Source organism: Sebastes fasciatus, chromosome 20 (assembly GCF_043250625.1).
Source record: "Sebastes fasciatus isolate fSebFas1 chromosome 20, fSebFas1.pri, whole genome shotgun sequence".
Lineage (NCBI taxonomy): Eukaryota > Metazoa > Chordata > Actinopteri > Perciformes > Sebastidae > Sebastes > Sebastes fasciatus.
In genome coordinates this window covers 2,994,946-3,010,377 of record NC_133814.1, presented here as the reverse complement: position 1 = coordinate 3,010,377, position 15,432 = coordinate 2,994,946, and the positions used below count along the sequence as shown (strand labels likewise).

General features: G+C 42.4%; 3 protein-coding genes across 5 annotated transcripts; all 3 read right to left on the bottom strand.

Annotated features, from left to right (window-relative positions):
• Positions 1-1,237: 1,237 nt before the first annotated feature.
• Positions 1,238-15,256, bottom strand: LOC141758336 (uncharacterized). 2 transcript variants are annotated; one of them, XM_074619625.1, is made up of 6 exons: positions 15,108-15,256; positions 14,881-14,946; positions 14,725-14,811; positions 13,899-14,011; positions 1,870-2,025; positions 1,238-1,833 (listed from the first exon to the last, which is right to left on the bottom strand). In XM_074619625.1, exons 1-6 carry the CDS (start codon positions 15,199-15,201, stop codon positions 1,351-1,353), a joined length of 999 nt encoding a protein of 332 aa, XP_074475726.1. In that variant the 5' UTR covers positions 15,202-15,256; the 3' UTR covers positions 1,238-1,350. The 2 variants fall into 2 exon arrangements, with proteins under 2 accessions (XP_074475726.1, XP_074475727.1); XM_074619626.1 differs by lacking the exons at positions 13,899-14,011; positions 14,725-14,811; positions 14,881-14,946; positions 15,108-15,256 and adding exons at positions 2,816-2,902; positions 2,972-3,037; positions 3,199-3,346 and having other exon boundaries at positions 1,870-2,102.
• LOC141758338 (polysialoglycoprotein-like) lies at positions 5,485-9,590 on the bottom strand. The gene is made up of 4 exons (XM_074619630.1): positions 9,435-9,590; positions 9,204-9,269; positions 9,048-9,134; positions 5,485-6,685 (listed from the first exon to the last, which is right to left on the bottom strand). The coding sequence occupies exons 1-4, from the start codon at positions 9,526-9,528 to the stop codon at positions 6,471-6,473; spliced, it is 462 nt and encodes a 153-aa protein (XP_074475731.1). The 5' UTR covers positions 9,529-9,590; the 3' UTR covers positions 5,485-6,470.
• LOC141758337 (uncharacterized) lies at positions 12,533-13,881 on the bottom strand. 2 transcript variants are annotated; one of them, XM_074619628.1, is made up of 4 exons: positions 13,770-13,881; positions 13,695-13,718; positions 13,314-13,424; positions 12,533-13,247 (listed from the first exon to the last, which is right to left on the bottom strand). In XM_074619628.1, the coding sequence occupies exons 1-4, from the start codon at positions 13,860-13,862 to the stop codon at positions 12,648-12,650; spliced, it is 828 nt and encodes a 275-aa protein (XP_074475729.1). In that variant the 5' UTR covers positions 13,863-13,881; the 3' UTR covers positions 12,533-12,647. The 2 variants fall into 2 exon arrangements, with proteins under 2 accessions (XP_074475729.1, XP_074475728.1); XM_074619627.1 differs by having other exon boundaries at positions 12,533-13,424.
• Positions 15,257-15,432: the final 176 nt, after the last annotated feature.

Sequence of the window (15,432 nt, the reverse complement as noted above, 5' to 3'; positions counted from 1 at the left end):
AGGAAGAAGGGAACGTGAGAGAGAGGGAAATGAGAAATGTTTCTCCAAATGGGGGTCAAAGGTCAAATATGAGTACACAGATACGCCCCATGAAAACATAATTTGGTTGTTGTTTGGGAACAAATAGCATGTAAATACTTTCACGTTTGAAACTGTTTTTTTAACTGAAAGTAAGACGCCTTGCTGGCACCGCAGCATGGCGTGTAAACAACTCGGCTTTTTGCCCAGATTTCATTATCATCAACAACAAACTCTTTTGCTCTGATGATGAAGATAGTTCAGGTGAGATGTCTGCAGCAGATAATCCCATGAAGAAGGAATGACCAATTTTAAGTAGAGCTGAGAGAGAATCATATCTATTGAGCTCAATACTATTACTAAATGGGTGAATAAGCAGATTAGTAAAAAAAAAGCTAAATTATATTCTATAAGAACACAAAACTAGAGAAGAATCAGTCAGGAAGGATAAGGAGAGAGCAACTGTCTGTGACCACCACGTGCACAACCATTCCCTTTTTGGGGGTTGTCTTGCCTCTCCATTGCACCTGTTGCCACTTTCATTTGCACCAAAGCAGGTGAAAGTGATTCACAATCATTTGTGCTTCCTAAATGGACAGATTGATACCCCTGAAGTTTAACTGACTTGGTGTTATACTGTGATGATTAAGTGTTCCCTTAATTTTTTGAGCAGTGTATTTTGGAGGTCTGTTTGTCTCTCTGCCAGAAATGGTTTGCCATTATGGGAAATACTTATTTTTGCTTTCTGGCAGAGAGTTTAAGAATTTATTTCCACATCGGTTGTATGACAATGGTCACAGTTACATCATTGTCCCTTTCAATTTGTAATGTATCCTCATTTATTCCACGTGTCACTTCACGTGGGCCACAATAGTAAACAAATCAAAAGCAGGAATGCAAGTCAAGTCAGGTCAGTACCACTATTAATGCTGCCAGCAGACTGCTCACTGTTGGCATTAGGAACTGACAAAAAACCTCGGGATCCCCAAAGGTAACAAACTTCCGTTAATTCACAACATGTATGGACATGCTTCCCATGACTTGGTATTGGGTATTAGGTAACAAAGCCTTCTAATCTGAATGTATCCCAGGGATATATTTGTGTGATGGATCTGGACAAATACATGCTTGTTGCATAAAACACAACATGGAAGATGTACGAATGCAGACTAATCGAATCCCATGTCAGATCCCACCACAGGAGAAATAAGGAGACAAATATGATATCAGTTAAGTTTTATTTAAAGCAAATGAATAAAAGCAGGTACATGCAGAAACATCCTATATGCAAAATATACTCTTGCATGGTTCCTCACACCCATTCCCTACTTTTTAATGGACACTCAATGTGACCGTGTGAGACCCTGATGTGGACACAGTGAGGTTTGTGATCAGTTCTGGGGTTCCAAGACCAAATGCAACTCCATTTCTAACCGCTTTTGCCACATCTGCTGCATCACCTTCAGGTGTCCTCTCTGTCGCTCCCTTAACGCTGTCCCTGCGGCTGTCGTTGGCAGCCAGGTTCCTCTTGACCCTGAGGCTGTCGCCGTCAGTCTGGTTCTTCTGGCCACTGCCGCCGGCCTTCTGATTTTCCTTGCCATGGCCGCTGTCGCCGGCCGTCTGGTTCTCCTTGCCAGGGCCAATGCCGCTGGTCGTCTGGTTCCCCTGGCCACTGCCGCTGGTAGTCTGGTTCCCCTGGCCAATGCCACCGCCGCTGGGCGTCTGGTTCCTCTGGCCAATGCCACCGCCGCTGGTCGTCTGGTTCCTCTGGCCAATGCCACCGCCGCTGGTCGTCTGGTTCCTCTGGCCAATGCCACCGCCGCTGGTCGTCTGGTTCCCCTGGCCAATGCCGCTGGCCATCAGGTTTTCCTTGCCAATGCCACTGCCTCCGGCTGTCTGGCTCTCAGGGCCACTGCTGCTGTTCATATGGATCTCCTGGCTGGCGCTGGCCCTGCCGGCCGTCTGGTTCTTTTTGCCAATGCCGCCTTCGCCAGCCGTCTGGTTCTTCTTGCCAATGCTGTTCAGAGGATGTTTCAGTTGGCCAACTGATGCCTCAGCTTCCACTTCATTGGTTTCCAGTTGCACTGAAAGAATTTGATTAATAAACAATTGAGAATTTAAATAAATTGAGTGATGTTCCAAGTTCTTAAGACTTTTACAGTGCTGTGACAATTCACTGCTAAACAGACTTTCAAGCAAAAACTTGTATGTGAGACTTGCTCTCAGACTTAACTTAGATTTGCCCCAAAAGACTTAAAAGGTGACCAGACTCCAGAGAAGTAAATCTCAAACTTGTGATGGGTATAAGGTATAAAGGGTATAAAGTCTGAAACTGCTCCATGGAGCAGCTCCAGACTTACCCTATGACATCACAAGTTTGAGTTTTAGCACTCTAGTTTTTGATTTGGTAGTTGTTCATGTTTACTAATATTTTTGGACTGTGTTAGAGCATATAGGAATAACATGTATACATCTTGAAAAATAGCGTTGTTCCCCTTTAAAATAATTTGGTTTTATTACAACTTGATTATTGATAGGATATTGAGCTCTCACTGCATCCGTGATGTCATAGTATGTAAGTATACTATAATATAATTGTGTGCATGATTTTAAATAGACAACAGCAGCGGTATACCTGACATTGTATGGTCAATGTAGCTTTAATTAGACAGAAATTCTGTTGAAATCCCAGTACCCAAAGCCAGATAAAGCATTAATGAAAACTGTGATGCCAATAATCCTAAAGGCTCAACACAAACTTGCATTTTTCCAGTAGGGTTTAACAGGACCTGCTCACCTTCTTTAGCATCTCCCTCTAACATGGACTCCATTGACTGGAAAAGAGCAAGGGCCTTCTGTATGGAGACCTCATCGGGAAACAGATCTGTTGTACCAAAGAAACTAAGTTAGTGTCAGAATGTAGCTCCGGAAAGATTGTTACTAATATTCTTACCCGTTATTCTCCTCTGCTGTCCATTTTCACGTCTTTCATTTGTGCCACCAACCGGCAAACAAAAGCCTATATGGACAGTGCAGTTGCTGTTAATCAAACTGCTGTTTGATGGCACATAGTCACAAACTTGTAGACATTTTCAGGACTTGAGTAATTAACCTTACATTTGCTACACTCCACTACCAATTTCTTACATAAAAGCTTCAAACAGAAGGAACATAAAATACCTTTGGCAAGCCAAGCAGTCAGCACACAAATAAGCAAGGCCCAGACAGATCCCATCGCTCCAGTCACCAGGAAAAAGTTCTGCCAGTGCCACATGCAAGTTTAATAAATACCTCCCATCATGCAGGTGGAACAGCTGTTGCTGATCAGCTCTAATTGGCTCTCTCTGGTAGCTGAGATTCAGCCCTTCCTGTGACAAACAAATGTAATTCAATTTATCAGATCATAAAACTCAGAGAATGTGCTATGTATTTCATATTACTTGTTTTGGATGTATGTTGAAGAGCAATCATACAGTAATATTAAATATCTCAAAGTAGGTCCAAACAATTAGAAAGCTCCATAAAAAGGGTCAAATGGAAGATATCCCTCCTCTTGAGACAATAAAGGCTGTATTTGGGAGGATGGCGACTAGGAAAAAAATGAACAATCCCACCCCAACGTACACACACAGGACTCTGTACAAGAAGGAAACGTCTGGCTAAACCAATTTACTTTTAATTTTTAATTTACAGAACTTAAATATTGTATTTTTACTGTACTACATTTATTTAAAGCAGCAGTAGGTAGAATTTGAGCAAATATGATTAAAAAAAAAAAGTTATTTTTATAAAATAGTCACTATATCCTGACAGTAGTGCATGAGACAGGTAATCTGAGACAAGAAAAAAATCATGTGCCTCTGTGTCCTCTGTGGCATCTGCAAGATTTCCCAGGCCGGAGGAAAACAACCAATCAGAGCTGATCTGGAGCCTTGCCGTCTCTGAGCAGCTGTCAATCACTCGCAAACTCTGATCAAACGGTCAAACTAGGCAGCGCTGATCAAATATGAATCAATGTTCTGTTACTGTAATGCTTATTTCTCGCCTCTACTGTTTTCAGAATCATCTTGTAGTGTACTGTTCAGCTGTAAAATGAGAACGTTTGTATTGAGATCAGTTGAGGAAATACCAAGCACCGCCCACCAGCTGGAGCAAACTTTCTCATTTTACAGCTAAACAGTGCACTACAAGATGATTCTGAAAACATTTGAGGCAAGAAATAGGCATTACAGTAACAGAATATTGATAATATGATCAGCGCTGCCTAGTTTGACCGTTTGGTCGGAGTTTGCGAGTGATTGACAGCTGCCTCCGTTGAATGAACAGCCAATAGGAACGCTCTCTCTCTGAAATGACCTCTGATTGGCCAAAGTCTCCCGTCATGGGTGAGATTTTTTAAAGCCGGAAAACAGCCATGAGGAGGTGCAGAAGTCTCTCAGAACACTTGAATTATGCTGAAAAGTTATTTTGGAATTTTTGCCCAAATGAGGCCAAAACCATTCTGCCTACTGAAACTTTAAAGGAGATATCAGAGGGTCACTAAAGTCATTAGAATTTATCCTCTGTGGACTTTGGACATGTGAAGCAAATTTAATAGCAATCCATCTAATAGCTGTTGAGAGACGCATGCTGCTAGCATGGCTAAAGATATAATGTATTATCACCTTGTAAAATATATTATTATAGATATTATAGCCCTGTACATCCACACAGGTGTTTTGCAGTTCTTGCGGCTGATTTGACCTACTCAGGTTGAAGGAGTGCAGAGCTGTGCTGGGATTTATGTGAGCTCACCAACCTCTATTGTGTAGTGATGGGTGGATGAAGCCTTAAAGCTTTGGGGCTTTCTTTCTTTTTGTTGCGAAGCTGCAGGCACAGTGACACCTGGTGGTCTGCACAACATATAGCCATTCAAGACTGGAGCCAAACCTCAACACTGTGTCAGGGCCAGCTTAACGCATAGGCCAGGGGTCGGCAACCTTTACTATCGAAAGAGCCATTTTAGTCAAAAAAAATAATAAAATCTGTCTGGAGCTGCAAAACATTTGAGCATTGTGATGAAGGTAACACAGTTTATAATCTAAGTATATCGTATATAAGTCTAATGCAGTGAGGACCAAAGTGCAAATGTGCGACGGAGTATTAGGGCCACAATGAGGGAAAAAACATCTGAGATTTCCAGAATAAAGTCATAATTTGATGAGAAAAAAACTTCGTAATATTACGAGCATAAAGCCATAACTTTACGAGAAAAAAGTCGTAATATTACGAGAATAAAGCCATAACTTTATGAGAATAAAGTCGTAATTTTACGAGAATAAAATCATAACATTACAGGAAAAAAAGAAAATAACTCGTAAAATTACTACTTTATAATATTGACTTTATTCTCATAATACTACGACTTTTTTTCTCTTAACCTTTTGACTTTATTCTCATAATATTACAACTTTTTTTCTCATGAACTTTTGACTTTTTTTTTTCGGAATATGACTTTATTCTCGAAATCTCAGATTATTTTTTTTTGTCCTCAATGTGGCCCTCATACTTCGTCGTTCTGTCGTACCATAGACCTACAACAATGATAAATAAAAATGAAAAATGTAAACAATAAACAGTTATTTATTTCCATTTTTATAAATCCACAGGGAGCCACTGGAGAGGGGCTAAAGAGACGCTGAGGCTCCGGAGCTGAAGGTTGCTGACCCTTGGCATAGGCCATAATAGGCAGTCATGTAGGGCGCAACCTTCTTGGGGGCACTGGTTGTCCTCTAAAAAAAGTAATATATTTTTTTTAAAGTCCTTTCTCATTTTCTACAGTGAGGTAGAAAATGAACAAATAAAGAAAGAAATACACTTTTCACCCCTGTAACCCTCTTACTCACTTTTTCATCTGCGATAAAAGTGTAAATTGTAGTGAAACCGACTAAACACTTGGCCAACAATATCAGACACCAGGGTGGGGGCTCCAAATCTGAATTTCGCCAGGGCACCAAAAGGGCTAGAGCCAGCCCTGCACTTTGTTGTTGTTGACTACTTAATACCTATGCTACTTAGAGAATCCTGGAAAGCTGGATAGCCTTTGACGTCTATCATTGTCAATGCAGACTGCACCAGACAATCAGTCTGAAACATGCTGAAAAACTAGCATGAATCTGCTGGACACCACCAGTTCAACTACTCATTCAGTCCGTAGGGGTATTCAACATTGGTTCAAACTTGTATCAATGAGCCAGACAATTTAGAAGAAAGTGTTGTCTGTAATAATAATAATAATGTAGGATTCTCCTCATGGGAAGAGAATGAACAAAATTTGAAGAAAGAAAACTTTGTTTTTTGGTTTCAACAATGTATAGAAGAGCAGGCATGTTGACCTAACTATTGAGTATCAATGTCGAACTACAAGAGCACATACGTCCTCCTAGGGTTCACAATCCTCTAAATCTGTCATTTCAACAACAGAAGAAGTTCAAAAATGTCTGGCTCTCAGGGCCACTGCTGCTGCTCATATGGATCTCCTGGCTGGCGCTGGCCCTTCCGGCCGTCTGGTTCTTTTTGCCAATGCCGCCTTCGCCGGCCGTCTGGTTCTTCTTGCCAATGCTGTTCAGAGGATGTTTCAGTTGGCCAACTGATGCCTCAGCTTCCACTTCATTGGTTTTCAGTTGCACTGAAAGAATTTGATTAATAAACAATTGAGAATTTAAATAAATTGAGTGATGTTCCAAGTTCTTAAGACTTTTACAGTGCTATGACAATCCACTGCTAAAGAGACTTTCAAGCAAAAACTTGTATGTGAGACTTGCTCTCAGACTTAAAGGTCACATATTATACTCCATTTAAACTAGTTATTATAGGTCTCAGACACCTCCAAACCATGTCTCTGAAGTTTTTTTTTCAAAAAAACAATCAGATCATGCATTCCAGCATGTCTCTATAACCTCTGTTTCAGCCCATTTCCAAAAGTGCTGATTTCTGTGTCTGTAGCCTCTGTCTCCTCCCACTCTGCTCTGATTGGTCAGCGTTTTCTGTCAATCAAACGTCCTCAACAACACAGCGTCACCCTCCCCGCCCCCCTCACGGCCTGAGAGCAGGGAGAGAGAGGAGTGGAGAGAGAGGAGCTAGAATAGAGCTTATAAACCACTTTAAAGTTTATAAACCAGAAACTTCACCCAGCGCACGTTACCGGAGGAATCTGATCAGAAATCGGCGACACATGATGAACATCTGCGGTCCAGATTCCAGGTTTTCCTGACTGTTTCTCTCAGGTAAATAATACTATTTATAGCTCTGTTAGTTAGCTCAGTGTTTACCTCATGCATCAACTCTGTAAACCGTAAACATACACTCTGTTTTACGTCTGTCTTTACAGATCCATCTGTGAGAAATGACCGACAGAATCATCCCAGAGGAGAGCAGACAGCTGAGAGCAGACAGCTGTGGGCAGATGGGAGATACAGAGCTAACCCGTTAGCATGTAGCTACATGCTAACGGGTTAGCTCTGTTTACATGGAGATACAGAGCTAACCCGTTAGCATGTAGCTACATGCTAACGGGTTAGCTCTGTTTACATGGAGATACAGAGCTAACCCGTTAGCATGTAGCTAACCCGTTAGCATGTAGCTACATGCTAACGGGTTAGCTACATGCTACCGCTATGACACGGTGTGTAAACACAGCGACCATCAGGGTGGAAAATAGAAGATGTGAAACAGTAGTCAGTTCATTATTTCTGCTAAAAGATAAATGTATGGAAGATCAGAGTAATGGTATATTATTTACAGTAGTAGCTGTCTGTGTTACCATGACTACAGACCACCGGAGCTTAGCTTACCATAGTTTACCAGAGCTGAAGACTTTCTCCTGTACCATGTTAACATAACTGCAGGTGGGATGATTACAAATGCTGTGAATAATTAATATTGTCATCTGTCTACTCAAATAAAGTTTGACTGTGAAACAGAAATGTGTTGTGTTGCTTACAAGTCACTATTTACTACCTGTATTCTGCTACATGCATGACATCAAATATATATAATATATAAATATCATCTGTTTAAACAGTGTAATTACATAAAGCCTTTGTGAAAGAACATGTTATATTTAGATGATGGGAGTACATGAAGCCTGTTCTGCTGGTTCTTGCAGACTAACAGTAGGAGCTACTTTGCTCAAGTTCAGTTGAGGAGGAGAGACAGTGACGCGCTGTGGGGCGGGGTCAGCTACTGAAGGTTCTGCTCTGGTTCGACCAGGAAACCCTTACATGGCTTGCATTCTCAAATGACGTCAGAATACAAGGAAAAAAGCGAATTTTTTTTCTGCACCCATTTCCGGACAAACGGAGGAGGAGAAAAAGAGAGAGGATGGTCTTTTATGATACTATGGTGACTTGTAGACACACTGGGGACAGATATTGATGTTTAAAAGACATGGAAAAGTGCATTTTGCATAATAGGTGACCTTTAACTTAGATTTGCCCCAAAAGACTTAAAAGGTGACCAGACTCCAGAGAAGTAAATCTCAAACTTGTGATGGGTATAAGGTATAAAGCGTATGAAGTCTGAAACTGCTCCATGGAGCAGCTCCAGACTTACCCTATGACATCACAAGTTTGAGTTTTAGCACTCTAGTTTTTGATTTGGTAGTTGTTCATGTTTACTAATATTTTTGGACTGTGTTAGAGCATATAGGAATAACATGTATACATCTTGAAAAATAGCGTTGTTCCCCTTTAAAATAATTTGGTTTTATTACAACTTGATTATTGATAGGATATTGAGCTCTCACTGCATCCGTGATGTCATAGTATGTAAGTATACTATAATATAATTGTGTGCATGATTTTAAATAGACAACAGCAGCGGTATACCTGACATTGTATGGTCAATGTAGCTTTAATTAGACAGAAATTCTGTTGAAATCCCAGTACCCAAAGCCAGATAAAGCATTAATGAAAACTGTGATGCCAATAATCCTAAAGGCTCAACACAAACTTGCATTTTTCCAGTAGGGTTTAACAGGACCTGCTCACCTTCTTTAGCATCTCCCTCTAACATGGACTCCATTGACTGGAAAAGAGCAAGGGCCTTCTGTATGGAGACCTCATCGGGAAACAGATCTGTTGTACCAAAGAAACTAAGTTAGTGTCAGAATGTAGCTCCGGAAAGATTGTTACTAATATTCTTACCCGTTATTCTCCTCTGCTGTCCATTTTCACGTCTTTCATTTGTGCCACCAACCGGCAAACAAGAGCCTATGGACAGTGCAGTTGCTGTTAATCAAACTGCTGTTTGATGGCACATAGTCACAAACTTGTGGACATTTTCAGGACTTGAGTAATTAACCTTACTCTTACATTTGCTACACTCCACCACCAATTTCTAACATAAAAGCTTCAAACAGAAGGAGCATAAAATACCTTTGGCAAGCCAAGCAGTCAGTACACAAATAAGCAAGGCCCAGACAGATCCCATCGCTCCAGTTACCAGGAAAAAGTTCTGCCAGTGCCACATGCAAGTTTAATAAATACCTCCCATCATGCAGGTGGAACAGCTGTTGCTGATCAGCTCTAATTGGCTCTCTCTGGTAGCTGAGATTCAGCCCTTCCTGTGACAAACAAATGTGATTCAATTTATCAGATCATAAAACTCAGAGAATGTGCTATGTATTTCATATTACTTGTTTTGGATGTATGTTGAAGAGCAATCATACAGTAATATTAAATATCTCAAAGTAGGTCCAAACAATTAGAAAGCTCCATAAAAAGGGTATATAAGTCTAATGCAGTGAGGACCAAAGTGCAAATGTGCGACGGAGTATTAGGGCCACAATGAGGGAAAAAACATCTGAGATTTCCAGAATAAAGTCATAATTTGATGAGAAAAAAACTTCGTAATATTACGAGCATAAAGCCATAACTTTACGAGAAAAAAAGTCGTAATATTACGAGAATAAAGCCATAACTTTATGAGAATAAAGTCGTAATTTTACGAGAATAAAATCATAACATTACAGGAAAAAAAGAAAATAACTCGTAAAATTACTACTTTATAATATTGACTTTATTCTCATAATACTACGACTTTTTTTCTCTTAACCTTTTGACTTTATTCTCATAATATTACAACTTTTTTTCTCATGAACTTTTGACTTTTTTTTTTCGGAATATGACTTTATTCTCGAAATCTCAGATTATTTTTTTTTGTCCTCAATGTGGCCCTCATACTTCGTCGTTCTGTCGTACCATAGACCTACAACAATGATAAATAAAAATGAAAAATGTAAACAATAAACAGTTATTTATTTCCATTTTTATAAATCCACAGGGAGCCACTGGAGAGGGGCTAAAGAGACGCTGAGGCTCCGGAGCTGAAGGTTGCTGACCCTTGGCATAGGCCATAATAGGCAGTCATGTAGGGCGCAACCTTCTTGGGGGCACTGGTTGTCCTCTTAAAAAAGTAATATATTTTTTTTAAAGTCCTTTCTCATTTTCTACAGTGAGGTAGAAAATGAACAAATAAAGAAAGAAATACACTTTTCACCCCTGTAACCCTCTTACTCACTTTTTCATCTGCGATAAAAGTGTAAATTGTAGTGAAACCGACTAAACACTTGGCCAACAATATCAGACACCAGGGTGGGGGCTCCAAATCAGAATTTCGCCAGGGCACCAAAAGGGCTAGAGCCAGCCCTGCACTTTGTTGTTGTTGACTACTTAATACCTATGCTACTTAGAGAATCCTGGAAAGCTGGATAGCCTTTGACGTCTATCATTGTCAATGCAGACTGCACCAGACAATCAGTCTGAAACATGCTGAAAAACTAGCATGAATCTGCTGGACACCACCAGTTCAACTACTCATTCAGTCCGTAGGGGTATTCAACATTGGTTCAAACTTGTATCAATGAGCCAGACAATTTAGAAGAAAGTGTTGTCTGTAATAATAATAATAATGTAGGATTCTCCTCATGGGAAGAGAATGAACAAAATTTGAAGAAAGAAAACTTTGTTTTTTGGTTTCAACAATGTATAGAAGAGCAGGCATGTTGACCTAACTATTGAGTATCAATGTCGAACTACAAGAGCACATACGTCCTCCTAGGGTTCACAATCCTCTAAATCTGTCATTTCAACAACAGAAGAAGTTCAAAAATGTCTCTTCTGCATTAGGATCTGTAGCCACATGGCAATGGTGAAAAATATTCTTGGAACACATTTGCCAGAGAGATGCACCATCTCCCAATTTTAAAATTTGGATTCTAGATCCTGGGTTTGTACGTATCTCTCTTCCGAGGATAATAAAAACAGGTCTTAAGTGACCACATGTAGGCTCTGCAGTGTGTAGCATTTTGGGGGATCTGTTAGCAGATATGGAATATAGTATTCATCGCTATATTTTCATTAGTGTATAATCTCCTGAAACTAAGAGTCGTGTTTTCATTTAGCTTAGAATGAGCCCTTCATATCTACACAGGGAGCGGGTCCTCTTCACAGACTCCGCCATGTTTCTGCAGTAGCCCAGAACGGACAAACCAAACACTGGCTCTAGGGAGAGCCTTCTGTGTTTTCACATTACCTGAATGCCACCGTAGTTCTCCGACACGCTTGTGAAACTGCGGTAACATGAGCTGCAGAGTGCAAAACCGTCGTACCGCCAGCCGCCGTCTGACTTCCGTTGCTCCTAAAGTAGTGTTATTACGGTAAGGATGACCTCTGAGCGAGGTGAACGCCGTTATTGCGGTTTTGCGCTCGGCAGCTCACATTACCACAGTCTTGGAAAGGGAGGATCTGGCAATCTGCAACCACACCATTAAATGTCGCCAAATCCTACACCCTGTACCTTTAAGTCCAAAATTTCACTTTTGGCAGTTCGACAAATATGACTCTGGAGCTTATTCTCCACTAGTAATCAATGTGAGCTCGCTGTGAGCCCATCGAGGTAGGATGCAGAGGCTTCGCAGGCCGCTCACTCTGCAGAGTGCACACCCAACTTCTCTAGAGCTGCGAAGAAAAAAAGCCACGAAGTCCACCACAGAGGGCTGCTGAGAAGGCCTCGAGATGGCTATAGATCAGGAAGGGTGATCCATGGGCCGATGCTGCTGGGATCGACATCCCCAACTGGGTCACCCGAGTGAGGGTGTATGATGGTGAAACATTGTATCCAAACAAATGTTTCAAATATCCTGCTGTCTATTTCCAACTAAAAAAAACAGACATTCGATCCAACAGGACCAAAAAACATAACCTCCGTAGCAGATATAAACAGAACAGCACAGTTGAAAAATGCTTTAATTTCATTAACGTAAATATGCCAAGCATGACTACACATTTGCAAGGAAATACACCTGTTTTCTCAACTCTGTGTGTGTGTGTGTGTGTGTGCGCGGATGAACTCAAACACTGGCTCCCTCATGTCTACAGGGAGAAGACACAGCACACAGGCTTCGTTATGGACGAATGCAGACTAATCGAATCCCATGTCAGATCCCACCACAGGAGAAATAAGGAGACAAATATATGATATCAGTTAAGAGTTTTATTTAAAGCAGATGAATAAAAGCAGGTACATGCAGAAACATCCTATATGCAAAATATACTCTTGCATGGTTCCTCACACCCATTCCCTACTTTTTAATGGACACTCAATGTGACCGTGTGAGACCCTGATGTGGACACAGTGAGGTTTGTGATCAGTTCTGGGGTTCCAAGACCAAATGCAATTCCATTTCTAACCGCTTTTGCCACATCTGCTGCATCACCTTCAGGTGTCCTCTCTGTTGCTTTATGAACAGCTCCCTTAACGCTGTCCATGCTGTCGCCGTCAGTCTGGTTCTTCTGGCCACTGCCGCCGGCCTTCTGATTTTCCTTGCCACGGCCGCTGTCGCCGGCCGTCTGGTTCTCCTTGCCAGGGCCGCTGTCGCCGGCCTTCTGATTTTCCTTGCCACGGCCGCTATCGCCGGACGTCTGGTTCTCCTTGCCAGGGCCAATGCCGCCGGTCGTCTGGTTCCCCTGGCCAATGCCGCCGGCCGTCTGGTTCCCCTGGCCACTGCCGCCGCCGCTGGGCGTCTGGTTCCTCTGGCCAATGCCGCTGGGCGTCTGGTTCCTCTGGCCAATGCCGCCGCCGCTGGGCGTCTGGTTCCTCTGGCCAATGCCACCGCTGCTGGGCGTCTGGTTCCTCTTGACCCTGAGGCTGTCGCCGTCAGTCTGGTTCTTCTGGCCACTGCCGCCGGCCTTCTGATTTTCCTTGCCATGGCCGCTGTCGCCGGCCGTCTGGTTCTCTTTGCCAGGGCCGCTGACGCCGGCCTTCTGATTTTCCTTGCCACGGCCGCTGTCGCCGGCCGTCTGGTTCTCCTTGCCAGGGACAATGCCGCCGGTCGTCTGGATCTGGCCACTGGCCGCCTGGTTCTCCTGGCCACTGCCGCTGGTAGTCTGGTTCCCCTGGCCACTGGCCGCCTGGTTCTCCTGGCCACTGTCGCTGGTAGTCTGGTTCCCCTGGCTAATGCCACCGCCGCTGGGCGTCTGGTTCCTCTGGCCAATGCCACCGCCGCTGGGCGTCTGGTTCCTCTTGACCTTGAGGCTGTCGCCGTCAGTCTGGTTCTTCTGGCCACTGCCGCCGGCCTTCTGATTTTCCTTGCCATGGCCGCTGTCACCGGCCGTCTGGTTCTCCTTGCCAGGGACAATGCCGCCGGTCGTCTGGTTCCCCTGGCCAATGCCGCCGGTCGTCTGGTTCCCCTGGCCACTGCCGCTGGCCGCCTGGCCAATGCCACCGCCGCTGGGCGTCTGGTTCCTCTGGCCAATGCCGCTGCCTCCGGCCGTCTGGCTCTCAGGGCCACTGCTGCTGTTCATATGGATCTCCTGGCTGGCGCTGGCCGTCTGGTTCTTTTTGCCAATGCCGCCTTCGCCAGCCGTCTGGTTCTTCTTGCCAATGCTGTTCAGAGGATGTTTCAGTTGGCCAACTGATGCCTCAGCTTCCACTTCATTGGTTTCCAGTTGCACTGAAAGAATTTGATTAATAAACAATTGAGAATTTAAATAAATTGAGTGATGTTCCAAGTTCTTAAGACTTTTACAGTGCTGTGACAATTCACTGCTAAACAGACTTTCAAGCAAAAACTTGTATGTGAGACTTGCTCTCAGACTTAACTTAGATTTGCCCCAAAAGACTTAAAAGGTGACCAGACTCCAGAGAAGTAAATCTCAAACTTGTGATGGGTATAAGGTATAAAGGGTATAAAGTCTGAAACTGCTCCATGGAGCAGCTCCAGACTTACCCTATGACATCACAAGTTTGAGTTTTAGCACTCTAGTTTTTGATTTGGTAGTTGTTCATGTTTACTAATATTTTTGGACTGTGTTAGAGCATATAGGAATAACATGTATACATCTTGAAAAATAGCGTTGTTCCCCTTTAAAATAATTTGGTTTTATTACAACTTGATTATTGATAGGATATTGAGCTCTCACTGCATCCGTGATGTCATAGTATGTAAGTATACTATAATATAATTGTGTGCATGATTTTAAATAGACAACAGCAGCGGTATACCTGACATTGTATGGTCAATGTAGCTTTAATTAGACAGAAATTCTGTTGAAATCCCAGTACCCAAAGCCAGATAAAGCATTAATGAAAACTGTGATGCCAATAATCCTAAAGGCTCAACACAAACTTGCATTTTTCCAGTAGGGTTTAACAGGACCTGCTCACCTTCTTTAGCATCTCCCTCTAACATGGACTCCATTGACTGGAAAAGAGCAAGGGCCTTCTGTATGGAGACCTCATCGGGAAACAGATCTGTTGTACCAAAGAAACTAAGTTAGTGTCAGAATGTAGCTCCGGAAAGATTGTTACTAATATTCTTACCCGTTATTCTCCTCTGCTGTCCATTTTCACGTCTTTCATTTGTGCCACCAACCGGCAAACAAAAGCCTATATGGACAGTGCAGTTGCTGTTAATCAAACTGCTGTTTGATGGCACATAGTCACAAACTTGTAGACATTTTCAGGACTTGAGTAATTAACCTTACATTTGCTACACTCCACTACCAATTTCTTACATAAAAGCTTCAAACAGAAGGAACATAAAATACCTTTGGCAAGCCAAGCAGTCAGCACACAAATAAGCAAGGCCCAGACAGATCCCATCGCTCCAGTCACCAGGAAAAAGTTCTGCCAGTGCCACATGCAAGTTTAATAAATACCTCCCATCATGCAGGTGGAACAGCTGTTGCTGATCAGCTCTAATTGGCTCTCTCTGGTAGCTGAGATTCAGCCCTTCCTGTGACAAACAAATGTGATTCAATTTATCAGATCATAAAACTCAGAGAATGTGCTATGTATTTCATATTACTTGTTTTGGATGTATGTTGAAGAGCAATCATACAGTAATATTAAATATCTCAAAGTAGGTCCAAA